This window comes from Pantherophis guttatus, chromosome 4 (genome assembly GCF_059756535.1).
Source record: "Pantherophis guttatus breed Tessera chromosome 4, ASM5975653v1, whole genome shotgun sequence".
NCBI lineage: Eukaryota > Metazoa > Chordata > Lepidosauria > Squamata > Colubridae > Pantherophis > Pantherophis guttatus.
The window spans coordinates 39,085,845-39,112,942 of NC_142066.1; the positions used below are offsets into that span (position 1 = coordinate 39,085,845).

At 34.9% G+C, this 27,098-nt stretch overlaps 1 protein-coding gene and 1 pseudogene across 1 annotated transcript; both read left to right on the forward strand.

Moving 5' to 3' along the window:
• Nucleotides 1-353: 353 nt before the first annotated feature.
• On the forward strand, nucleotides 354-18,538 carry LOC117669029 (albumin-like). Its single transcript, XM_034423118.3, has 15 exons — nucleotides 354-477; nucleotides 1,360-1,420; nucleotides 1,998-2,133; nucleotides 3,241-3,452; nucleotides 4,631-4,763; nucleotides 7,415-7,512; nucleotides 9,826-9,955; nucleotides 11,176-11,390; nucleotides 12,262-12,394; nucleotides 13,537-13,634; nucleotides 14,242-14,380; nucleotides 15,621-15,844; nucleotides 16,226-16,358; nucleotides 17,618-17,675; nucleotides 18,364-18,538. Exons 1-14 carry the CDS (start codon nucleotides 393-395, stop codon nucleotides 17,663-17,665), a joined length of 1,845 nt encoding a protein of 614 aa, XP_034279009.1. The 5' UTR covers nucleotides 354-392; the 3' UTR covers nucleotides 17,666-17,675; nucleotides 18,364-18,538.
• Nucleotides 18,539-22,868: 4,330 nt separating this feature from the next.
• The window catches only part of LOC148114039 (olfactory receptor 1E16-like), a 156,434-nt pseudogene continuing 152,204 nt past the window's right edge, over nucleotides 22,869-27,098 (forward strand).

Consider the following 27,098-nt stretch of genomic DNA (forward strand, 5'->3'; position numbering starts at 1 on the left):
TTGCTCTGAACCTGAGGAAAAACTGCTACTCCATCCACATCAATTTGATTCACCTTTGGACAAAATTTCCAAAGGTCTAAGGTTATAGGGCAAGAGAGAAAACAGTTTACTTTACTTTTTTGAAGTGTGATAAGCCAAAAGTCTATTTATTCATGTTCTGAAAAAAATGCAGACATTTCTTGAGGCAATACTTGTCTTTAGCAAACAAAATGGGCAAATATTTTATTACTGTAATTATTAACAAGTGTTTTTCTTTTGACCTTCCCATGGGTACAGGATAAGGTGGGTGGTGATTACCCTGAGATCCAGCCAGGGCGATATACTATAAAAGTTCCACCTGTCCATGTGTTCTTCCTACCTTGTCCACTCTAGCCCCAAAACAATTTGGAAACATGAAGTGGGTAATATCCATTTTTTTGGTATGCTTGGTAAGCTTGGCTGAATTGAAAAACTTACCCAGAACGTATCGGCATGCTGGTATGATGTTTTCTGTTTCTCATTCTCTTTTTTAAAAAATCGGTTTTCATGTATTTAATTGATTGCTCAGATTTGTATTGAGTTCATACTGCTTCTTTGGAAACACAGAGGAATGGCTCATGGGAACTGTGTGTTCCTTCAGTTGAGTTTCCAGACTATCACCTAGTTTCTATTCAAACTATATAAATCTTATATATTTTCAATTGAATTTTTATCCAAGAATTTCCTAATGAATCATGTTTGTTTTGTTATTATCTATAAAATATAGCATTTGATGCTTATGGTTAGCAATATTTAGAGGGCAAAAAATTTCCCACAGTAATTCCAAAATGATGTTTATGTGCCTACTAATCTTGAATATCTAAATATTTTTCATGCCTTAAATCATAGAATTCTCTATTCCAGATCCGGACATCTCTTGCAATAAAGTATAATACAAAAATATTTACTGGATATTACTAAGATATTTCTTGTTCAGTAGATTTTTAATAAACCTCAGAATATTTCAAAATGCTAAGCAGAGTCATATCAAATTAGTAGGAATATAGTGGGCTACTAAGAAATATCAGACAGAAGGCATCTAAACAACTTGGGACAAGAAATGGTAAAACCAATTTGTTTTATTGCCAAGAAGACCGCTTAAAATGTCTTCAAATGATTCCTGGGAATTGCATTACATGTATTATTCTCTTTTGTTTCATTATAAGGCAAATGAAATTTAAACCACAGTCTTTGTAATTATTTTATTTATATTGTTGGCCAGATTTGCAAAATGATTAGAGTATATTCTGAATATTACAGGGTCTTTGCAATATTTGCAATAATTTAGTAATAGTGACTTTTTTAATAGTGAGTAAAATGTGTTCACTACCCTCTTTATAGAACACGACCATGGGACTATCTCTCTTGCCGCTGAAGTCTCAGGTGATTATTTTCTTGCCATGTAAGTATTCCAGAAAATAGTGCTATAAATTACATATCTAAATAATAAAAGATGCACAGAGATTGGAAATAGTATAAAATAGTATAAAAATAGTATAAACACAATAAAATGCTATTCTTCTTCCCATAAAAAGAAATAAAAATCTTCATGATTCAGCATTTGTTGATAGGTCTAATTTTAACAGACTGAGAAGGCAGACCTAGTATAAATCTTATATCACAGGATTTATTAGATTCTTGTTTTCGTCTTCAAAAGGGAGAATGTCTCTCTTGCTCTAGTCATTTCTTTCCTAATGCTGGAGAATCCTGAGCATGAAATTCTCAAGGTCAAAACAAGATGAACTTAGAATCCAGGCACTTCCCAGAGCTTTTATACATTTTCCACTTGCTTGTAGAATATGTCCCCAGTAAAAGAGAATATTCATAGCTCAGGCTGAATTATGGAGTCCTTGGTGCTCTGATGGTGTTATCTAATTAGGAAACCAAACAACCAAGTTCAGAGAGCACCAAAGACTTCACTGTAGAATATGTTGCTATTCACAAACAGTTTTCTTAATCACTTGTGCTTTTTTTCCTAGTACCTTAATTTTATTCATTCAAAGTGTACCAAATGCCACACTTGATGAGGTGAAAGAATTGTCAACCCATGTTACAGCACTTCACCTGAAATGTGTTGCTAATGAATATTCAGATCCAGAATGTAAAAAGCATTTGGTAAGTGTTTGGAAGCTAAATTGGAGTACATGTAGATATATAGATTAACTAAGTACTTACAAAATCCTAAATTAGTCATCAGACTCAAAAGTTTATTCTTCCAAACTTTTGGGCTTGAAGTGGAGCCCATCATCAGTATTTTCAGTTCTGATCAGCTAGAGCTATTTGGCATATGTCTAAGGGTAAAATAAGTGTATTAGTTCCATTCCTAAGAAACCATTTTCCCTCCAAATCAAAATACTTAGCATTTGTCATTCAAGCTTCCAACCAGACTGCAATATCTGGCTTGCCATGCTAATGATACCTTCCCAAATAGCTTAACAATGTTCTAAGCTACATTTTATTAACTTGGGTTATTAGACAAGTTACAGCTGGCAGGATCATACACTAATCTAAAAATCAAACCTAGCACAATTTTTGAACCAAATTATCATTTCTGAAATCCATTAAGATGACCCCTTTTACTAGAAAGCTTATGCACATTTATTTAACAAAGACTCAGAGTATCTTACTTCTGAATAAGTAAGTTGTAGCCTTCAACAAAGTGTTTCCCAACTTGGAAACCTTGAGATCCAAAGATTTCAGCTTTTAGAATGCCCCAGCTAGTGTGATCACTGCTGGCAATTCAGAGTGTTAGTCCTTATTTCTGGAAATTTGTGTACACACACACACACATACACACACACACACACACACAGTTTTCACACATTGAAATATATTATCTGATTAGCTCTGTGGAACAATGAAAGTTGGGCAGAAACTTAGCATTTTTTTTTTCATTTTTCATTTCTCTTGATGCAGGTTTGCTTGTTTGTTTTGCCGGGGGAGGGGGAGTATACAAGTAGAAAATAACTGATCTCCTATACTGTATATGGATCTGGATCCTAATGTCATTGAGTTATGGAAAGATTAATAGAATATGGATCTAATGTCTCATTTTTCTCCAAATCCTTGGCATGGATAGTATTATATTTTATATATATACATATACATATACATATACATATATACACACACACACACACACACATACATACATACATACATACATACATACATACATACTAAGAATTGCTTATTTAACAGCCATATTTTTTTATTCCCTAGGGTACAGTTTTCCTGAATATACTCTGCCATGATGAAGAGTTTTCCAATAAATATGGAATTCATGACTGTTGTGCTAAGAATGATCCAGAAAGAAATGAATGTGTTTTGTCCCATAAATCTGCATCTATAGGAAGTGTTTCTTCCTTTGTTCATCCAAGTGCAGAACAAACTTGCCAAGCATATCAAAATGACGAAAATGCTGTTATCACCCAGTAAGTCAATTGCAATGAATGATACTAATATAAAATTGCACATACTGCTTCTTAATTTCATTTATCAAATGCAAACAATACATGATCTACATTGACTGTTTTTAACAGGGTATTCCTGCTTATGATTTCATTCAACTATCCTTCACTTCTTCCAGTCTCATTCTATAACATTCCAATAGCACACATCTGTTGATGCAGTGTAGGACAGTTAGATAATTTTGGAAATGTAAATCATGCTAAGTAAGGAATGATGTTAGATAGTCATGCCTATGTTAATGTTATGATTCAGTTGTGAAACACAACGTTAAAGTGAAAACAAGAACATATATGCAGACATGCATATAAGCTAAAACGAGGAGCTTCAACCATGCAACTTCTCAATAATAACAGCATTTTTTGCTGCAATACAAGCATAATTCCTCAGTGGTCTCAGACATAACCTTAGTCATATGGTCCAAAGCTGACAACCTTATTATTCCAGATCTTGTTGTTGCATAAGACTACTATTCTACCCATCACCACTATTGGATATCAACTCTGATATTCATCCTAATCAGGCTATTAGAGAACTGTGGTTTGGCTAACTTTAAAAAAATTCTCATCTGCCTTATTTTTATATGTAACATAAATACTCTTTTATAAGATTTTAAAAGGCAACTGATACAGATTTTAGATATGAGTTGCATAAGTGTATGGTAGTGTTTGATCAATTTTCTCTGATCAAAATCCAGTGAAAAATACATCTAAAATACATGCTGGTAAAATTTGAGTAATAAATTTATGAAGAGGAAAATTTGAGAATATTTTTTTTAAAAAATCGTTGATCTACATTATTCTACACTCAAATTTATTACTAGACAAAATGATGGGTTAGATCTATTTTATTAAAATAAATTGCATTGTATTAAAACCAATGGATTTTAAGCAGGCTGTGTATATTTTTGGTCACTTTTCTGGGGATTTAATGTTTTTGTCCTTTCCTGTAATTCTCCCTAAACATTTCCCTTTCCTTTGAAAATAATTTCAAAGTAAGAAATGAAAGAGTTCTTTGAGAATAAAAAAAAATCTCTCTCTCTCTCCCCTTCCACCCTCCCACCCTCTCTCTCTCCTCCCCTCCCTCTCTCCCTCTATCTCAAATACACACACATACACATACACACATGTTTTGTTTTTCATAGATATATTTTTGAAGTCGCCAGAAGATATCCTAAAGCACTAGTTGTTGTAGTCCTCGAAGCAACTAAAAACTATGAGAAAATCATGGAAACTTGCTGTTCAGAAACTGATAAAGATACCTGTTTCCATGAAAAGGTATTTCACTTTGCATCTTGAAATTTTGTAGAAATAAGTTGTAGCATCTATTAGTATTGACACTATAATCTACATTTTCCCCACAGTCATTCCACTTTTATTTGCAAGTCTTTTTTTCATGATTTTCTCCAGTTCTTTCTTTCTTTTTTTTTTATCCTGTTGCCTCCAGGTACTGCCATCTGCACTATTGTGACATATTTGTCTTTCTTATCAATGATTGTTAAAACTGATCTGATTGTTAAAACAGGTGCCTATCTAATTTTAAATTCCCAGACCAATTTAGTTTCTCCATGTTCCATTATTTCATCTATTTTATAGCCCCGCCAGTTCTTGCTTGAGGCAAATGATATTTCTTGCAGATCTTCCAGTGCAGCATTGTTCTACTTTGTCACACCATTGCTTGTAATCAGTCTGTGTAATCTTATTGCAACAGCTAATTAGGTGGTCCACTTTTTCTTCAACTTCTTTGTAGAGATGGCATTTATTATCTGTCTTTTCAATTCTGACTTGTGTACAAATACATGTGTTTGTCCTAAATTCTTGGTTTTATGCAGCCACAATGAATTCCTCCATCTCTTCAATTTTTCTGCACCTAGCTACATATACTCTAAAGTATATGCTTTGCCTATTATTCTTGTAATGTACTGAATATGTAATATTTTGTTTTGCTATGTCTCATTTCTATTCTTCATTTGGTTTTTTCCCCCCATGAGCCAGTTCAGTCTTTCCAGTATTCAGTAACCCTTCCTGGTATAGTAACTTCAGTGTTTCTTATTCACTGCCTTCAGATAGTCTTTTAATTATCTATTTTATTGTTCAACCATCTGATATACTTTATTGTTCAACCATCTGATATACTTACAACCTATATCACCTATATTTTTTGGTAAGTAGAATTGGTCAACATCACAGCAAGAATGAAAAGCATGATTCAATGTCATTATTTTTCTAGTCTTTCTATCCAGGACTTCTTGTCCTGCTTGAGTCCAGACCATTATTTCAGCTGTGTAGTCATGGACTTTAACTTATGACCACAACTGAGCCCAAAATTTCTGTTGCTAGCTGAAACAGTTAAGTAAGCTTTCTCCCATTTTATGAACTTTCTTGACACAGTTGTTAAGTGAATCACTGCAGTTATTAAGTTAGTAATACTGTTGTTAAGTGAATCTGACTTTTTCATTGATTTTGCTTGTCAGAAGGTTGTGAACTGTGATCACATGATCCCGGGACACTACAACCATTACAAATATGAGTCAGTTGCCAAGCAGCTGAATTTTGATCACGTGTTGCAATGGTCATAAGTATGAAAAATAGTCATGTGTCAATTTTTTATGTGCTGTTGTAACTTCAACAGCATATCACTTAATGAACAGTTGTAAGTCAAGGACTACTTTTATTTCCTCCACTGAATTTGCACTTTAAGAACTTCTTTGCTCTCTTGATGTATCCACTTCTAACCTTTTTCTTGGGTTCAATATGCTTGATGTTGTCAGCTTGAAGAATGCCAGGTGTTTGTAATGATCATCTTCATCCATTCATTTGATCATGGACCCTTGATGTTATTTCTATAGGGCATCTTCATTTCAGTTTTCATTATTTTATCACATCTGATGGTGAGAGTTTGGTCCAGTCCAAACTCCACTGTAATATATTGGCTGTATATACAGACAGTGTTCAGGAGCAATTCTATTTCAGATGACGTTTTTACATACAACTACAAATCATCCATGAAAAGGAGGTGGGATAACCTTGCAGATGTTTTGGATGTTTGATAACCATCACCTGAGTTATTCAGTATTGTTGACAGAGAAATCAGTGCAATTACAAAAATAGTAGTGAAAGTGTGATTCCTCCCTTGATATTAACTTATCCTAATCATTATTGCTAGGCACTTGATTATCAAATTAGTGGCAGGGATCCATGCTACATTCAAGTTGGTCTTCTTTCTCTTGCAGTTTTCCAGAATCATCTTGTCAATTAGGAGTTGCTCTTTTGCTCCTCTATTGTTTGGCCAGTTTCCTTTCTGCTCAGATGCAAAGACCTTGAGGAGTTATTGATGGTCCTAAGCTTGGCTGTTTTCTTGCAGTTGTTCTTTCATTACCCAAACTAGGTAATATAATCAGTGCTAGCAATGTTACCTAGTTTGGATAATGAAATGTCTGCAAGAAAACAACCAAGCTCAGAGCTCCAATGACCCCTCATTTCAATATTCTTATTCATTGGTAAATTTATTGGTAAAGAGCATTTTTTTTTACACTAGATGCTGTTGGACTGCATCAGCTATCACACCAATTAGTAATTTGAAGTTTTGATTTGTTGCACAGCCAGCCAGAGGTTCAGATTGGATTTGGCATTTTTAGCCACCTGTTGAGTTTTTCCTCAAGGATCTGGGGTACATAGATGTGAAAGTTTTATAGTGTTAGGGGTATCCTTGCAAGATGTTATCTGTTCTGAGTAAGGCTGTCTTTTGCAATTGGCTGGGGGTGATTTTGTCAAAGTTGATGGTGTTCAAATGTTGCTGTAGTTGTTACATTTATATTCTTTTGCCATAATCATTATATTTCTATTTGTTATCACTCTTTTCTTATCTCTTTCTTCTTAGACTGAGTAAAAATGTTTTCTTCTTCTTTTCTTTTTTTGGTTTATAACAGGCAACAGAAGCCAAAAAGACATTCAGGGAAATAATTGAGGAACAGGAATATAATTGTTTTAATCTGAAGCATTATGGAAAAGATGATTTTCATGCATTGTAAGTCTGGTTTATTTGGGATGTTGTAGGAAATGAACTCCTAGGAATGTGCATCAAATATGACTAAATTATGATCTCTATACGAAACAAATTAAACAATGTAATAGAGTGTGTGGATGACCTTGTGGGACAAGGGAAAGAACTGCTGCCTAGGAAATAATCAGATGAGAGAAGTAGGAATTCCGAACAGCTTAACAGTCACAGGAAGAAGTTTAGGAATGACTCACCCTAATTGATCAGATGGTTAAAAGCAGTGGCAAAAAGTTTGTACCTTCACACTTCTGTATGCAGCCTTATAATAAAGGAGAATTAGTTTATCTAGTCATGTTCCCTGTCTGGTTTACCTGGAAGAGCTGGCAACCAAGATATTCAGAGGAGACTGTGGTACTGAAAACTGAAAATAAGCAGACAATATGGAATATCTTAAAAGTAAAATAGGATAGAAACAATGAAGTCATTTAACAGATAAGAGAAAGTTTCAGTGATCATTTTCATTCTCAAGCTATGTCAAAATAGTATGAATAATATGGTCTGGGGGCAATGCTGGTGTTTTGACCATTTGAGAAAGACTTATATATGTTTAATAGGATATTACTTTGCTATATAACCTTTTAGGTAGTGCAGAAAGAAGCACAAACTTGCAATTTACAAATTCTATTTTTGAATAACAGAATCTTAAAAGTCTGACATGACTATCCACTCCTTTATTTTTACTTTCAAGGAAACTGCAGATGACTCCTTCTGAGATGTTTCACACACCCCTTTTCTTTCTGTGGGCTGAGATGGTTGTCTAGGCTGCTGTCTCCCAAAATCATTTTCACATACCGTTATATTTCTTTACTTTTTGAAATAAACAAAAGATCCCAAATAAGGAACCTAAATTAATAATGAGGGAGGGAGGGAGGAAGGAAAGACACTTTCAGGAAAATTTACACATACACACACCACACACACACACACAAACTGTATACAGACACAAACACAAACATAATCTTAAGGAATCCATACATAATTTTCTACTGCAGAAGGCTATTGATGGAAGTAATCATTTAGGAAAAAGGTTGTTTTCCTAAATAGTTTAGAGTGGATACTAGATCTGGATGCAGCTTACTTTTAGAACTTTAAAAGATTTAATTATTATTCTGTTAATTTTTGAGTCAATCCATTTTAAATACAAGAGCCTTGATAGTACAGTGGTCTGAGCACCCTGTTATTAACACAGCTGCTTGCAATTTACTGCTGGTTCGAATCTCTCCAAGGCTCAAGGTTGACTCAGCCTTCCATCCTTTCTAAGGTAGGTGAAATGAGGACCCAGTTTGTGGGGGCAATAAGCTGACTTTGTATAAATATACAAAAGTATGAAGGCTATTGCTTAATGCATTGTAAGCCGCCCTGAGTCTCCGGAGAAGGGCGGCATATAAATCAATTTTTTTAAAAAAATACATCTGATCTAATGATGGATATTCTTCAATTTTTCAGTATTTTTCAATAGCCAACTGGACTAGGTGAAAACTACTGCTTACAATCTTTGTACCTCATGGTCATCTCCCAAACAAATACTAAACAGCTTGAACTATATAGTTTTTTTGACATCAGCAAAGGACAAATGGTACTACTACTGGCTGTGACACACTATTGGCAACCTCTAGCTCTTGTGTTTTTTAAATTATTCTACCAAGAAGATTAGTCATCTTGAAAGTGACTGATTTGTGAATATGTGAAATATTCTTGGGACTGTAAATTTCAAGAAAGATTCCTATTGCTGTTAAAAACTGATGCTATGCCAAAATATGCTCCATAAATTTTAGTTTTTGTTTAAAAAAATATGTTCATGATCTTTGAGAATTTATTTCACATTTTTCTTAGAGCTCTTTTTAGCTTACTTTTCTATTGGCAGAGGGGAGGATTCTATTATTTATAGTTACAAGATTCTGCTCACCATTCAAGACAATACTCTTTTTCTTATTTTGGAAAAGTTCCCTTGGGAAGAATTCCAACAAAATTCCTGCTCTGGAAACTAAATTCCTTGATGCTTAGGGAGCTACTGCTGAAGCAATAATTTTTCATTGAAAGAAAAATTGTTGTATCTATCTATACCAGTGTGATTGTGCAAGAAAAGAAATTGAAAGGCCCAAATATGATTGCAAAATAAATTAAAAATAGTACCTTGTGCAATTATGGAGATGATCAGATTTTAAAATGGAAGATTACATGATTATATGATATTGCAATTGTTTGTGGAAATACATGGTAGAAATTATTTAGAAACTGCTTTGAAATAATCCTAATGTTTTTCTTTGCTTTTCTTTCTAGGAAATTTATTGAGACACATGAGAAGTTCATAAATGCTAATCAGGAAACGATATCCCATATTGCTAAACATGTTGTGCACATCTATGAAGAAATCTGTAAGGGGGATTCCCTGGAAGCTTTACTTGACCGAGTAAGATATACTCATGTCTACTGCTTCAAACCTAAGATATATAGATATGAAAAATCCTAGAAAGATGCTGTTTTTGTTTACCTGATTGACTTTCTTAAGATGTTTTCTTTTTTACTAGGCTTTCAAAGCACTTAACCATGCTTTTGAGTGGATAAGACATTTGCTCAATGAACTTTTACTCAATGTACTGTAGAAAGTCAAGAAGTAGCTTCTCAAATGATCTGTCTCAACCCCAAGGATTTTTTTTAAATTTGGTCTTTTTTTCTAGTACCATCTTTTGATAACTCGGGTGATTTTTCAAATTAAATTTCCTAAATTCGTGATAATGGAGTTCAACACACATATATACAAACACAACTGAAGATTAATAATGTAAATAGATAATATATAACATGCAGATCCAGGTTCTGGTCCTCTTTAGGAACTGAAGTTGGCTAGCTGATCTTGGGCAAGTCAACTGTTCTCAATCCCAAACCTTCACAATATAACTCTTTATCAGACAGCCAATCAATCAATCAATCAATAAAAAGAAGGAACAAGAAGAGAAGTAGGAGATAGGTGTGAGGCCACTTTATACAACTGTAGAGGGTTGAGTGATGACATAAAATGAGCAGAATTTATTTAGTTTTGTGAGGTTCTATTTGCTTTAAAAGAAAACTTTGACCAACCATAGATAATGGACAGCTATGTAATTACCAAAGACACAAATAAACAAATATGAAACATATTAACACTAACTTCTTAAAAACACAGAAAAGATCTGGTAAATTAGATGACCCTTTGTATGTAAATGTTTCAGGAATGAACTCAAATCCTTTTTGCATCTCTCTAGATGTTTTTACCTAGTCATTTTTTCTAGTAACATCAGCACAATACCTTTCTCTTTTCTTTAGTTTCCTAGAATGAAAGAAGAGAAAGGCTAGTTATTCTCTAAAAGATTAAACACTTGCAAATAAAAATAAATAAACATTGCACATTGTGTAGAAAAAGGTTGTTTTAAGAATTATGTCACATTCTCTAGATATTTGAAATAGATTGTATCTAATGTATTGTGTGGTTCCACAGATTTAGTGACTTCAGCAAAAACTTTTAAAGATTTATTTGTTCGCCATTATTAATTTTATTTGGAAAGAAGCTTTGAAAGGATTTTGTGATAGTCTATAGTTCCTCCAACTATAACTTGCCTTTTTCAAAGGATCAATTTTTCTTTCTTCTTACAGGCAGACCTGTCAAACTATGTCTGTGAGCACAAAGATGCTATATCTTCTAACATTGGTCCTTGCTGTGAAAAACCTCTGGTGGAAAGGCCAAACTGCATTTCTACCTTGGAAAATGATGCAAGATCTCCGGATCTGCCCCCACCATCTGGAGAAATCTTACAGGAGACAGAAGCATGTAAAGCTTATGCTGAACAAGGAGATGCACACAAGGAAAGGTATGGCTTAGATATTTTCACACTATTTCACACTAAACAGGCAGGGCTAGATTGAACAAAATAATTCAAGATTATACAGTCTTCTGCTCTGAATGTATGCAACAGATCTGATTCCAAGTTGAGATGTAATAAGTTAATGGGTATTGGAGAAGACTACTGGCAGTTTCCCCCTAAGTATTACTTCAAAACCTTAAAGCAGCGGTCCCCAACCTTTCCGACTTTGAGGACTGGTAGGGTGAGCAGAAGAGGGGATGGTTCCACCATTCGCACAAATGGATCTTCATGTATGCACACACTGCTCATGCAAGTGGGGCTGTGCCCACATTTGTCTGCTGCTTTTGCAGCTCAGATTCAAACAGGCCACGGTCCAGTATTGAGTCATGGGGTTGAGGAGTTTCTTCTCAAAAAAGAAAATTATTTGTATCTCATAACTTTATCTCAGCTCCTAACTACCTTGTCTGGAAGGATTTAATTGCATTGCCTGCACTGAAATAAGATTCAGTTGCCAGTCTGGTTGAGTTTTTTAGATTGAATGGAGAAAATTTTATTATTCTTTGCTTCAAGTAGTAAAATGTTCAGGCAGATGGAGGGCACAAAAGTAGGATGATCTAGACATAACACATTGGAATTAAAAAGTTAATGAATCTCTCTAATGTAAGACAGAAATAAGAGGCAAAAAGAAAAGAAGCTGAATTAGTAGTTAAATAGCAAAACAATCTAGCAAACTAAACCTGAAAGGGAGAAGCATGGAGTCACAATTAATATTGAAAAAAAAATATGTGTTTGGGTAATTACAACTGATACCAGAAGAAACAAATTCTCCTTTGTGTAGCTAGCAATGTTTTCTGATTCCATTTTCCACCTGTTTTAGCTTCCTCTTTACATTAACAAGAAACCACCCTGAACTTTCTAAATTGATTGATCTGGAAATTTTGCATAAATATAAAGTATTGTTGGAAAAATGCTGCACATTAGAAGACAAAGTACCGTGTTTGCATGCAGGGGTGAGTTCTTTTGCCTCTATCCAGGGCACTTCCTGTTCATTTCCTGCCCAACCCCACCCAACCCAACCCAGCCCCATTGTGCCACTAGTAATAATTATTCAGAAGCTGAAAGAGAAATTATGAATTGAGATGTGATCTTTATTAAATGTCATGTCTATAATGGAAAATTTCAGCCTCAGCCAATGAGGTTGTTTTTTAATTATTTGTGTGTTTGTTTGCTTGCTTGCTTGCTTCTTTTGTTTTGCTATGTTTTATTTTGCTTGGAAAGATGGAACATTGATTACACCAGAAGTCAGGTTTTAGATTATTACAATGTATACTGAGTGGAGCAGCTCTTGAAAAATATTTGGAAATCATAACTGTTGTAAAGTATAATAGCCAAATAGTTTTCTGGTATTTGCTTTTCTTGCTATATCACACAGGTCTTATGTATAATGCCTGCACTGGTTTCATTTGCAGGCCAAATTTTAGATCTATTTAAAATGACCTGGTTAAATTTTCATGTCAGTTTATAATGTGTCTAATCTACCAAATAGGTTCAGATGATAGGAACATGTCACATGGCATTTTCTATGGCAGCACTCTATACAAAGGGATTTTTTAAATACTTTTATTTACTATAAATGACTTGGGACCTTTCTTCAGAATGGAATGAAGCATAAAGATATCCGTATGATATTTTTAAAAAATGAATCACTGAGTACAGATTTATTCTAAAATTATAATTACCAATGAATGTTTCTAAAGATTTCTGAATTTTGAATAGAGGTGGCAGGAAAACAAATGTGGAAAGAAAACACTGTGGAAAGAAAAATTCTATATATAAAAGGAATATATGGCATTAGCCAGATTAGAAGATACTGTTTGTTTGTACCTTCCTTTATACTCACATTTACATATTTAATGATTACAGCAAAAATGTTTTTAACAAGCCATGATCTTTGCCATTCACATTTGCCATAACATGGGGAAAAACCAAAGTTGCCAATCCCATTTTCAACTATCTTTAATATTCCTTTTCTCCTCCAGAATAAGAATTATTTATATATTTCTCCAACTTTCTTCCAGCATTATTTATATTGATTCTTCCTACGTGTGCTCATTGTTATATATATATTAAAAAAAAGTGTATTATTTTTCAGGAAGAACAACTTAAATTATATATTACCAAGATTACTGAAGTTGTGAAGAATAATTGTAATAATTATAAAGAAATAGGAGCGTACTTCTTTCAAAATGAGTAAGTTTTTCTTTGAATGATAAATTTGTAAATTTTCGATAAGCAGAACCATTTGTTGATGCAAAATTGTCTATATTCAGAGGGATGAAAAAAAATATTCTATCAAATGTCTTGACGTTCTCCTGCACCTGTAGTGATTTTCAGTCTTTTTTTCAAATGACTATTCAGGAAATTAATTTCTAAATGTTTTGATACCCATGAATAGATTAGAGAATTCAGTTGTAACTATGAATCTAGTTTTTATAATATTAAAATACTAAAATAATAATGTTTTCTAGTATAAGGAGATTTTAAAATGCACCAAAGGAGTGTAATAAAACATCATAAAGCTTGTGGCCACATGTATAAACCATTCAAATCAACATAAAAGTTAATATTTACTCAGGTGCTTTTCTGATGTCCCAAAGAGAAGACAATGGCTGAGTTGTGTTTGTATAGTCAGGATCTTTAGATTTTGTAGAAAAGGGAAGAGTGTATGGATTTTACTAAAACCCTATAAATCAATCCTCAGCAATTCTTTTTTTTTTCCCCCTAGCATCCTTTAATGCTTTTACAAACTTGCCTTATTCAACAGCATACAACTTTTCTAATTGGCCTTTTCTTCCAGATATTTGATCAAGTATAGCAAAATTATACCACAGGCTCCAACTTCTAATCTGATTGAGTTCAGTGGAAAAGTGGCAAAGATTGCTCAGAAATGCTGTAATTTAGATGGTGATCACCAAGTCTCATGTGCTTTAGAAAATGTGAGTACTGTTTCATCCATATATTCTGCTCCTTTGCTTCTATTCCATTTCCTCCGTAAGCGACACATCACTATAAAATGTTTGTAGATGGTCTCAGTAGAAGGAAGGGCCATGTGGGCTTCTAAACCTAAGTGCTTCTCCTGGGCCAATATCTTCCACACTCTATCTTTGAGTGAACTTGGGCACAGAGTTTTCCACAAACATCTCAGCAAGCAACAAATTTCTATTAAAAGCTATAATGTTATAAAACTGATCTGAAGAGTAGGAAAAAACATTTAATCAAATAAAAACTACTAAAGGATTAGTTACATATCTTCTTAGATGTGTATGACAGTAATCTAATCCATATGTAATAAAAATATTTTTATGTCATTATTTGAAAGTGTTTATTCTCAGTAGAGAAATATTACCATATTTTTCAGAGTATAACCGCACCTATTACCCCCAAAAAAGTGAAAATCTGAGTGTGTTTTATGCTCCGAATGTAGTCCTGCCGAGCTTCTCAAAGTTTAAGAGACTGAAAAAAGTATCAGAAACAAAGCCACCAAACAGAGCTTCAGAGGGTTTTTTTCTGAAGCTCTGTTTCAGAGGCTTTCAGAGGCAGGAAAAAAAGTTTTTTTCTGAAACAGAGTTTCAGAAGTTTCAAAGGCAGAAAAAAAAGCAAGGCACAGAGCTCACAACCAATGAACCTGTTGCTAAAATTCTGGGAGGCCGATCTACCCACCAATCAGTTTTTTGCTTATTTTTCTCCCCAAAAACTAAGGTGCGTCTTATACTCTGGTGCGACTTATATTCCAAAAAATATGGTAGTTTTCATTGTCAAAATTCTGATTTCATCTTTTTAATATTTCATAAAAGTTATACTGTAAGTTTATAAATTGGAAACATTAAAATCTTCTGCTAAGAAGATTTTAAAAATCTTCTTAGCAGAAGAAAAAAAATAACCCAACAGATAAAATCTTTCTGTAAAGCAGTTTACTAAGCCAACTCAGTAGTAGTAATTTGATTCTTGTGACTATGTTGGGATACATGGAGACAGATAGAGAGACAGGCAGTTAGACATTCTGAGAAAAAAAGCTATTAATTTATCCAGACTTGCTTTTGACCTACCTTTCATGCAACCCTGTTAGCATCGACTAAAGGCTAAACCTTGAAATATTATGTGCATAGCATATAGTAGTCATATCATGTAACTGAAGAAGTTAATTGAATTTTTTCCCCTCTATCTCTCTCCTCTCAGACAGATAAAGTGATAGGATCTGTATGTAAATATCATAAAGAACATTTCACAAACAAACAATTTGGCGATTGCTGTGATTCCTCCTTTATCAGCCGTTGGGAATGTATCAGTAACTTAGGACCAGATCCATCCTATGTCCCTCCTCCATTCAAACCTAAAGCACTGGATGCCCCTGAGAATTTGTGCTCACCTAAAGAAGAGACTGTGCAGGAAAGCAAGCAAGGGTAAGAAAACAAAGTCCTTTTAATCTAATATATTGTTACAGATTTTACAGCAAACATGACATGATACTTCATACATCTACAGTTCCTAGTACATCTTATTGTATGATAGGCATGATTTTATTTAGATACCTTCCATATCAATTCCATTTCTTAGGACATCTGCCTTCTCAAAATGTATTTGATGATTGATCTTGTAGCATTTATTTTCATCCTCTAAAATTTCTAGTTTCATCACTGGGAATTTACACTAAGAAAGTACATATTTAAAAAATGTGTATATATGCATGAACTGATTTCTCAATTTTGGAATCTAAAAAAGAGTAAAATTATAGAAGCTCTTAGCTTCAATAGAGGATTTAATAGTTATTGTTTGTCTTGCAGTTTGCTTAGCGACTTGATAAAATCCAAACCTAATATCCAAGATGGAGAGCTTGCTGTTAGAATCCTCTCTTTCCGTGAGCTCCAGACAGATTGCTGTGCAGTTGACAACCAAAACGAATGCTTTGGCACAAAGGTATACTTTAAATAGGAGAATGGATAGCGAAAGTTTAATAAAGTGTTGTGGCTTATTGCTGCTTCCAAATTTAAATTTCCCTTCATCAAATAAGCACCAGTTTGATGCAATAAGATATTACTCTTACAGTTTACAGTTGGCATAGGCATATGTAAAAGAGATGAGATCAGATATAAGGATTCCAGCCCTAATTTCCTGCTTTTTTAATATGCAGAAGAATGTTTGGTCTGATATTTTACATACAGTCTCCTAGAATTCAATCAACCACTTATTATTAAGCATTCTGTGTCATTCATATTGTGAGAAAGTGTAGCATATATCACTGTGATTTATGGGATAGGAAGACCCCTCTCTATACCATCCATTTTAGTGATGATTTTTATGTAGTTTTATTTTTTTTAATTTGTACAGTTTTCATATTTTCATATTTCATATTTTAACTATAAATCACAGTTGCAATTAGTAAGGTTATACTTACTAACTTACATATCTAAGTAGATACACATCTCACTGTGAAAGCAAATTTAACTTGTTCACAAATTGTATGCATTTGAATGGAATGCAGCTATTATAAATATATACCACAGACATCTAAAATTTGATAGTAAAATGTAATTTCTCCCTTAGAAAATAATTCTGCAAATTTGCAGCACAAAAAGAAACAAAAGTGTTGTCACTGGTGTATTATGCTAGGCACACAGATATCTTGAGTTCAGTTATAAAAACTTTCCAGCAGCTTCAAATAAAAGGATTTGTATGGGCATACGACAAAATGTTGCAGACCAAAAGTCCACATCATACTAATTTTATCCTTTTCCTATATCTGTTTTGGTAATATCTTGTATAAAACCAATTTGGTCTAGTGGTTAAGCCACCAAGATAGAAACCAGGAAATTGTGAGTTCTAATCCTGCCTTAGGCATGAAAGGTGACTGAGTGACTTTGGACCCTTGTCCTGTCTCAGCCCAACACACACAGGGTTGTTGCTACTGGAAGAACAGGAGGAGGAAGTGTGTGTTTGTGTGTGTGTGTGTGTGTGTGTGTGTATACACATATCTGTGTCTTCCTGTGGAATGACAAACTGACAAATCTAAGTAGAATATTCCTATGAATACAAGCATGGAAGATTTTGGGTGCAGAAGCAGCCTTCTCTTCGTAATAATGACTGTAGGAAGAACACAATCAATTCAACTGGGTGAAGATTTGTGTAATTTTCTTTGTTCAGCAAAGTCTCACTTTACATATACCTGTTTTTTTCAGGGTCAAAAACTGGTTGAACAGATCCAAAGTGGACATCTAACTGAGTAAACTATCTTAGGTGAGTTAATATAGAGATATAAACAACGAGTTTATATCTCAATGTTTTAGTGATTTTATGCTGATGATGCTTGAATGGGATAGGAAGCCATCCCTGCACACCAATGATACAAATGTGTGAATAAACCTCGATCCAGTTATGACATTTCTTTAGATTAACATAATATGATTCCTCAGTCTCTTCAAACAATTCCTTTCTTATTTTGAAAAATCCAAGGTGAATTAATTTAATTTCTTTATTCTCAAAATTCTTTACTTTAAAACATATTTCTTCCATAATATAGAGCCTTGGTAGTACAGTGGTTTAAAGCACCCTGTTATTAACACAGCTGCCTGCAATTACTGCAGGTTCGAATCTTACCAGGCTCAAGGTTGACTGAGCCTTCCATCCTTTCTAAGGTAGGTTAAATGAGGACCCAGTTTGTGAGGGCAATAAGCTGACTTTGTATAAATATACAAAAGTATGAAGGCTATTGCTTAATGCATTGTAAGCTGCCCTGAGTCTCGGGAGAAGGGCGGCATATAAATCAAATTTTAAAAAAAAATGTCTTTCTCAAAATTCATTTTCTCCCATTAATTCTTGATAATTGAGTTTAAATATTCTATTTGTATATCTTTGGCACTAGAAATAACAGACTCATCCTATTCTTTTCTTTTCTTTTTCTTTTTCCTTTTCTTTTTATTTGTAGCTTCCATAGTGGAAGAATGCTGAAGATAAAGAATCCAACCCAAGCATCCTTGGCTGCTGCTTTTGTGTCAGCTTTCTAATGCCTAGGACAACCAATTTGATTCTTGGATAAACAATTATTTCTTATGAAAGTGTCACTATCTTCAAAATGAGAATGAATAAAAGCTTTAAAAGGAGAGTTTGACTTATCAATTAATGCTAAAAAGATATGGCATCAGCCATATAAGATTATTTGTTTCCATGTATGGATCTGTGTGTATTTGCATATTTTTGTGTGTGTACAAAAGATAGTATGAAAAAGGGAATATGAGAATGAAGAGAATGAAATGCTGGGTATATTGAGAGGATTCAATAACCAACACATCAAAAATCAAGTAGTAGTTTCTGCTCATTGTTTCATAATATTTATTCTGCTAATATCTTTAATATCAGAAATATTTTACATGGCAGAGACATAATATATTTTTAATAAGTATATTTAGTTTTCATATATAAAACCAACCAAAAATAGATGTTTCAGTAACTGTAATTGGCAGCATCAAAAAATGTATGTACCTCCTCATAAATATCAGAATATACATATTTTTAAAAAATAAAGTTTGACCATGCTTAACCCTTTGGCTTTTCTAAAAACAAACAAACAAACAAACATACTCTGATAATTTCACAGTAGTTTTATTGGCCAGAATGTGGAAATACTTTGCCATAACTTTGGATAATTTAGTTATATATGGAGAAAATCCTTTTTAATGAATAGTTCCAATCCATATTTTTAAAAATAGAACATAATATATTTGGTAAAAAGTCATCCACATCTCTAAATAACATTCATAAAAACATAGATGCAGACATAGACACAGAGACACACACAAAATCTCTTCTAATATGATTCATGCTTTAGTACTCATGATTAGCTAAGATAGTCATTTTTAATATGGAAAAAAACAAAGAAGAAAACTTGTTTTTAAAATAAAGTAAAGTTACATATGTAATACAGTATATACCTACTCATTACCCAATTATTTTGGGGTTAAACAGATGCTTAGAAAGTTAAATTAAATGTAAGCAAAAGAATCTGGAAACAGGACATTAAAAATGGAATCTCATAACTAAAGTACTATAAGTTTATACCAAAACTAGTTACTATAATTTCCCATTGGCCTTTTATTATTTAAATATCTAATATCTCCCTCCTTTTGAGATCTTATTAAATTAATCCACTACTATTTTGTCCAGATTTCCCTTCCTATCCTGTCTATATTTCTTCAGAAATTTGATTTTGATTGGCTTTTTCTGTATGTTAGCCTCATAAGGTCAACTAAACTATGAAACCAATGCTATATAGATCAAAACCACATTTGTTGTAACAGCTTTTATAACACAATCCTAGCTATTTACCAATATTTCCACTATTTTATTATTGGAAGAAATCATCTTAGAAGAAGCTGTATTAATGAGATACACCTCTGCCTGATGTGGAATAAGGAATCAATTTACAATTTCTTCTCCCTAAGGTCACTAATTTAGTTTTATGTATGGGTCAGCATGGCTTTCAAAAAAAGGAAGTCCACTTTTATTGTACTTTTCTGATATTTCTAAACAAAAAAAATTGCTAAAAATAAACAATAGCAATCCAAATGGGGTATGTAAGTGTTGAAAATAAGACATGAATGGAATCCTCCATTGGATAGATAAATATTTATGGGATGTTGAGATCTATTTTATGGACAAATGAACAACCCTTAGAATTGAAGTGGAGGACATACAAAATGATCTGCCCTTCACTGAAGATTTCAGTGAATCTTTTCATTTTCATAGTCCAATATAGAAGTAGTATATATCAATATTTCAAGGCATATTTTCCATTTCTTTATTTTTAAATCAAAACTAAATGTTCTATAAAGAGCTAGAACATAAGCAAGTTATCCTTCTACTTCTTAAACAGAAAATGTTGACATTTGTGTTCCCATTAATGAATGCTAAAACTTGAGAGAAGATGTTTAGAGGGTCTCAAGAACAACCAAGGAACTCAATGATTCCTCTCACCCCCACTCACCCCCAGATATTACATAAGCTTCCCCCCCCCCCGGGCCTTAATGTTGATACAGCTATGAATGTGGATATTGAAAGAAAGTTCTAGAAATCCAAGCAAAAAAAGACATGGCTCTTCCTCACAGATACAGTATTTCTCTCATCACAGAAGAACATTTGTTTATTGTTTATTGAAGTTTATTGTGAACATTAAACAAATAAGTGTTATATTCTAAAACAGAATTCCTTAGATGAGAAGTTACAGAGGTTTCAGGCTGATTGTCTATTTCCCCCTAAAATTAAATCTCTAGCCAAGCAGTTTTCCTTAAAAATTATGCAGATTCAACCAATTCTGGTTGATTAAGGTAAAACTTAATTTCTTAGATGAAATAAAATCCATATTAATGTAAGTAAGTAAGTAAGCTTTTTATTGCAGTCAGAGACCAAATTAAAATACACATAGAAGGGGAGTATATTTTACAAATATAGATAGATCATATGACAGTACACCATCTACTGCCTCAGATACAATCTGTACTGTCAGTACTAGTGATCCTCTGCCATAGGGGTTACCCGTCTCTTCCCCCGTTTTTTTTCCAGCCATGAGTGCAGCAAAATTTTTTGCCACCTTTGAAGTTATATTGGGGTCTGTGTCCTGGAGTAGGAAATAAAGGCTACTTTATAAAGGTCAGGTGAACCAGGGAATCTCTGGGAAATAGGAGAAATGAATCTTGATCTCATGTCTCGGTAGTGGGGACATACAAATGTAATGTGGAACAGAGATTCCGGGGATCAGCCATCACATGTACAATAGATGGATTTTACTTCCCCTGAGAGCTTACTGTCGAGGACATTCGAGGGGATTACATAAAATTGTGCCTTCATAAATGCCAGCCTATGTTTGATAGAGTGTAACATGGAGAGATAAGGCGGAAGGTGAGGCGAGGGAACAATACCAAGGGAAATAATAATAATAATAATAATAATAATAATAATAATAATAATAATAATAATAATAATAATTTTATTTCTATACTGCCCTTCTCCCGAAGGACTCAGGGCGGTGTACAGCCTATTAAAAACACAAAACAAAACAACAATTAAAATTTAAAATCATTAAATAATTAGGCTCCAATTAAAATCCCAGAAATTTAAAATACCCCAATTTAAAATCGTTATGTTAATAGCCCGGCCTGGCGGAACAACAGGGTCTTTAGTGCACAGCGAAACACCCGGAGGTCGGAGATCTTACGTATTTCCGGGGGCAGTTCATTCCACAGGGCTGGGGCTCCCACAGAGAAGGCCCTCCCCCTGGGTGTCGCCAGCCGACATAACTTGGCTGATGGCACCCTGAGGAGACCCTCTCTGTGGGAGCGGACTGGTCAGTGGGAGGCTATTGGTGGCAGAAGTCGGTCTCGAAGGTACCCGGGTCCTATGCCATGGAGCGCTTTAAAGGTGGTGACCAACACCTTGAATCGCACCCGGAAGACCACTGGGAGCCAGTGCAGCTCGCGCAGGAGGGGTGTCACGTGGGCGCAACGAGTTGCACCCATAACCACCAGCGCAGCCGCATTCTGGACCAGTTGGAGCGTCCGAGTGCTCTTCAAGGGGAGCCCCATGTAGAGAGCATTACAATAGTCCAGCCGGGAGGTGACAAGGGCGTGAGTGACCGTGCGCAAGGCGTCCCGATCCAGAAAGGGCTGCAACTGGCAAATCAGGCGAACCTGATAAAAGGCCCCCCTGGCCACGGCCATCATATGCTCTTCTAAAGACAGCCGTGCATCCAGGAGGACACCCAGATTGCGAGCAATCTGTAGGGGGCAAAGATTCACCCCCAATAGTCAGCGATGGCACCTGCTGACTATATTGGGGTGCCGGAAGCCACAGCCACTCGGTCTTGGAGGGGTTGAGTCTGAGCCTGTTCCACCCCATCCAGGCCCGCACGGCCTCCAGGCAGCGGGACATCACATCAAGGGCATCGTTGGGGTGGTCTGGGGTGGAGATGTACAGCTGAGTATCATCAGCGTACAGATGACACTTCACCCCAAAACCACAGATGATCTCACCCAGCGGAAAACAGTGAGCATGTTCCCGATCCGTTTGCCAGATTTAATTGCCTATCAATGTCGTCCAACCGTTGAAAAATCAACGATTTGGCAGCATCAGGGCCTAAAATAAAAGCTTCAATGGGGGAAATCCCGATCTTCAAAAGTTTTGTATGGATATTATGGGCCCAAGGACTATGAAAAGGGTCCCGCCATAGGCATTGGCCTAGGTAATAGCCTGGGAGTCTAGTCCACAGGGACAACCAATAGCCAATTGCACGTTTCCACAAGATTATAGCTAGTGAGGATATGCCCAGTTCCAAACAAATTGCGGCATTACTTACGCAGGGAGGGACTCCCATCCATATTAATGTATAGATTTTTTAAAATATCTAACCCAGAAGACAATATCTACTCATATATTTATAACATGGATGTAGATTATTACCATTTAGCTTCCCATTCATACCTGCCACAAACCACAATGTATACACCAACTGCGGCCACTCAGCATAGTGATTTTTTTACTTGTATTTGTGTATTTATTAAATTTCATACTTTTATGACTTGTTCCTGGTATTTCTAATACTGTAAAATTGTCCAAATACTACAAAGTAGTATTTCCCCCTAAATTATAGATGTTTCCATATGCAGTCTTCTAAAATGGACAGATGAAAGCAAGGATGGAAGGGAGGGAGGGGAGGAATGAGGAAAGAAGGAAAAGATTTTTTTAGCTTTCAGGTACATATAGATTCCCAAGGGTATTTGGAAGAAAGAGTTGGTTTGTTTGAATCCGTTTTTTCCTGAAATACCAGCTGCGAATTGTACTCTGTAACAAATATTGATATCTCTTTTGCCACTAACAATCTCTTCTCCTTAACAATTTTATCCTAATTTCTACGACAATATTATAAATTTTAAAGTAAAGTATATGCTGAAAGGATATAATCGGATCTGGTGCCTGAAATAAACCATTAAAATAATCTATCTGTATATAAAATTGTAATTCTTGCTTAATAAAATCATTTATTTCTCATAGCAAGTATAAAACATAACAAGTTAAACTATTGCAAGTGTCTTTCTCCTTGCATTTGTTGATCATCCAGAATTTCATCTTCTTCTCTTTTTGGCTTCTTTTGCCATCAACATGACCACCATTAGGAATCCTACTCCACATTGCACTAATTGCATTTGACTTTCTCTTTTATACGCCTATGAATTTCTTCCTAGGAAACATATCTTGTCTAAAGATCTGCTGTACACCCACTCTGCTACCCAGGATGGTGTTCAGCATCTATTACCTTAAATTACCTATTGTTTCCAATATTATTTGTGCTACATCTCAGTCTACTTAAGAATATTATGTTCCAGCTAAAAACAGACTACGTGAGTTAAACAAAATTTTCAATATCTATAGTGAAATGAGTAGACAAATTAATCTGCTGGTTTTACCATGTCTCAACATTCAAAATTCTTTGCAAATAAATTTTCAAATTCTGGAAGCCTATGTTTGATACAGTAGATGTGTTCTTTAAAAATAAATAACCATTTTATTTAAGCATCTTCTAGTCCTTCTTTTCACTAGATTAAATATACCCAATTCCTGCAAGCCATCTTCACATCAGTCTCCTAATCATCTTTGTCACTTTTCTCTGACCTGTTTCTAGAATCTCAACATCATTTTTATATAGTGGTGACCAAAACTGGATGCAATATTCAAAATTCAAAACACTCAAAATTCTTTGCAAAGAAATTTTCAAAATCTGGAAGTAAGCAGGGAGGGAGGGAGGGAGGGGGGAGGGAGGGAGGGAGGAAGGAAGGAAGGAAGGAAGGAAGGAAGAAAGAAAGAAAGAAAGAAAGAAAGAAAGAAAGAAAGAAAGATTACATCCCAGAATTCTGAAGGAACTGGCAAATGTCATCTCAAAAGGATCAAAGGCGAGAGAGAAGAAACTCCAATTGAGAAGTGAATTACAGCTAAACAAGCGGCGACTAAAAGCTAAGCAGAGATGGGATCCATCTTTTTTTTTAAAAAAAATCTTTATTTACATTTTCCATTAAAAAGAGAAAACAACACATCATATAAATAACACTCAAAACACAAGACAATAAAACACAAAAGAAAAAAAGAAGGAAGGAAGGAGGAAAGAAAGAAAGAAAGAAAGAAAGAAAGAAAGAAAGAAAGAAAGAAAGAAAGAAAGATTACATCCCAGAATTCTGAAGGAATTGGCAAATGTCATCTCAGAACCATTGTACCATATCTTTTAAAGTTCTTGGAGCACTAGGGAACTACTGAGAACAGGAAAAGAGCTGATATGTTTTCCATCTTAAAAAAACAAAAAACAAAACCAGACCCAGGAAACCATAGACCAATCAGTCTGTCATCCATATCTGGGAAGATTCTGGAAAAGTGAATAGAATAGAATAGAATAGAATAGAATAGAATAGAATAGAATAGAATAGAAGAGTTGGAAGGGACTTTGTAAGTCTTCTAGTCCAACCCCCTGCTTAGGCAGGAAACCCTACACCACTTCAGACAAATGGTTATCCAACATCTTCTTAAAAACTTTCAGTGTTGGATCATTCACAACTTCTAGAGTCAAGTTGTTCTTCCATTGATTAATTGTTCTATCAGACTATCAAGCAACAATCTGTGAACACCTAGACACAAGCAAAGTTATAACAGAAGCCATAATGGGTTCATTTATCATTCATTGATGAATGACAAAACTAGTGGAGCAGCGAAATAATGTGTACATTGTATACTTGGATTTCAGTAAGGTATTTGACAAATAGACTATAAGCTACTTCTTGGTAAGGTAGGAAATATGTGGGATGGATAACACTACCAACAGATAGATTTGTAACTGGCTAACAAACCATACTCAATGTGTAGTCCTTAATTGAACCACAAACAGATGGAGGGAAGTAATCAGTGGAATTCCGTCTTAGGAATTCCAGTATTCTTCAATATCTTCATAAATGTTCTAGATGAGAGAATAAAAGGAGAATTCATCAAATTTGCATACAATTCTAAATTGGCAGTACCCAGAAGATAGGCCCAAGATCCAAATGGATCTCAACAGGCATTGGCCTTATCTAACCAAATTAAATTCAATGTAGAGAAAAGTAAGGTTTTACACTTAGGCAAGGAAAATCAATTGTACATGTACAGATTATGTGAAATTTGGCTCAGAGAAGTAACTGTGAACAGGATCTTGGAGGCCAAGTGGACAATCACTTTAATATGAGACAACAGCAGCCAAGAAAACCAATACAATCCTAGACTTCCTGTTGGGTCCGCGAGCTTTGAAGACGCTCTTTTATGAGTGCCCGATCCCCGGTTCCGTAAAAGCCCCAGAACAGCTGAAAAACAGCTGTCTGGAGACTTGGAACCCTCTCCCCAGGCAAAGGGGAGAGAGAAGAGCCGACAGGCGGAGGTAGAGCCCCCCAAGTGCCCTAGGAGAAATCCTGGGGCGTGAAGGGTGTGGGCTCCCTTTTGAAGCCTGTCAAGCTGCTCCGGACCAGGGACGACTCTGCAAAAGCGGAGCTAGAAGCCGCGACCAAGATCTGCTGGGGAAAAAAAATGAGGGGACTTTTAACATCTTTACCTTGATTGCAGACAGAGCAAACCAGGAGGAAAAAAAATTGCAAGTAACACTTTAACTCCGTTTTAAAATGCAGAAAATGGCGCCTGAGGGCGGGAGGAGGAAGCTACAAGGGAAAGTGCTTGTTACGCTTGTTAACATTTGCAACATTGATATAGCTACTGGATTACACCTTAAGAGAAAGTTTTAAAGTGGAAGCACCTAGGAAAAGCATTTGGTACTGAGGAAAAGAATTTGGCATTGGCTTTAACTAAAATTTTGCTCTTATACTGTGTGGAAAATAGTTGGAATTGTCGACCTAATAGCTGGATAAATACAAAGTGGCTGAAATATGGCTGACTGCAGGGCTGGTGAATCAGCAAATTCTCAAGCTGTAACTGTTAAAGCTTTTCAAGAACTTCTAGAATCCTTTAATTCTGCGCTTTTGGATATAATTGAAAGAGCTTTTTCAAAAAACAGCTTGGAAAATTATAAGGAGTCATTAGATGGGCAGCAGGAAATTTTTCAGAGGAGTCTGCCCTTGGAAGAACAAGAGGCTTTTAGGGCTGAAAGACAGGCTGGCACAGCTGAAACAAAGAACTGGGTAGACGCTTCCATTCAACTGATAAAAAAGCAACAAATAGACTCTTTATTGCAAGCTGACAAACTTTATGGCAACAAATTTTGGCTATATGGACAAAGGAATGGACTGAAGGATTATACAAGAAGAGTCGAAATGGAGATCTCAAACTAGAAAAAGTGATTTCAAGAAGAGAGCAAGTATTTCAGAAACATCAACCTCAAATCAACATTTTAAAACTTTCAAAAATAAAATTGGGGAGAATGTTGAAAGAATTAATAAAAAAAAGGACTGGAAAAAACATAGAAAGAAAAGAAGAATAGAAGATTAAGTATTTGCTTTTCTTTCTCTCTCTCTCTCTTTGGAGAAGGAAGATTCTAGTAATAAATTGAAAAGTTTAATTACATTGTTATTAAAGGCTATTTTAGGAATTGAAAATTTGAAAGATATCTTCCTGTAGATTTTGAAATCTGCATTTGGCAAATATGTGTTTTAA

Bases quoted from the DNA above. Each gene is read 5' to 3' on its own strand.
- LOC117669029 (XM_034423118.3), top strand. From the start codon at position 393: ATGAAGTGGGTAATATCCATTTTTTTGGTATGCTTGGTAAGCTTGGCT. The intron at 3,453-4,630 runs GTAAGTCAATTG...TGTTTTTCATAG, and splicing joins GAAAATGCTGTTATCACCCA to ATATATTTTTGAAGTCGCCA. The intron at 15,845-16,225 runs GTAAGAAAACAA...TTTGTCTTGCAG, and splicing joins GTGCAGGAAAGCAAGCAAGG to TTTGCTTAGCGACTTGATAA.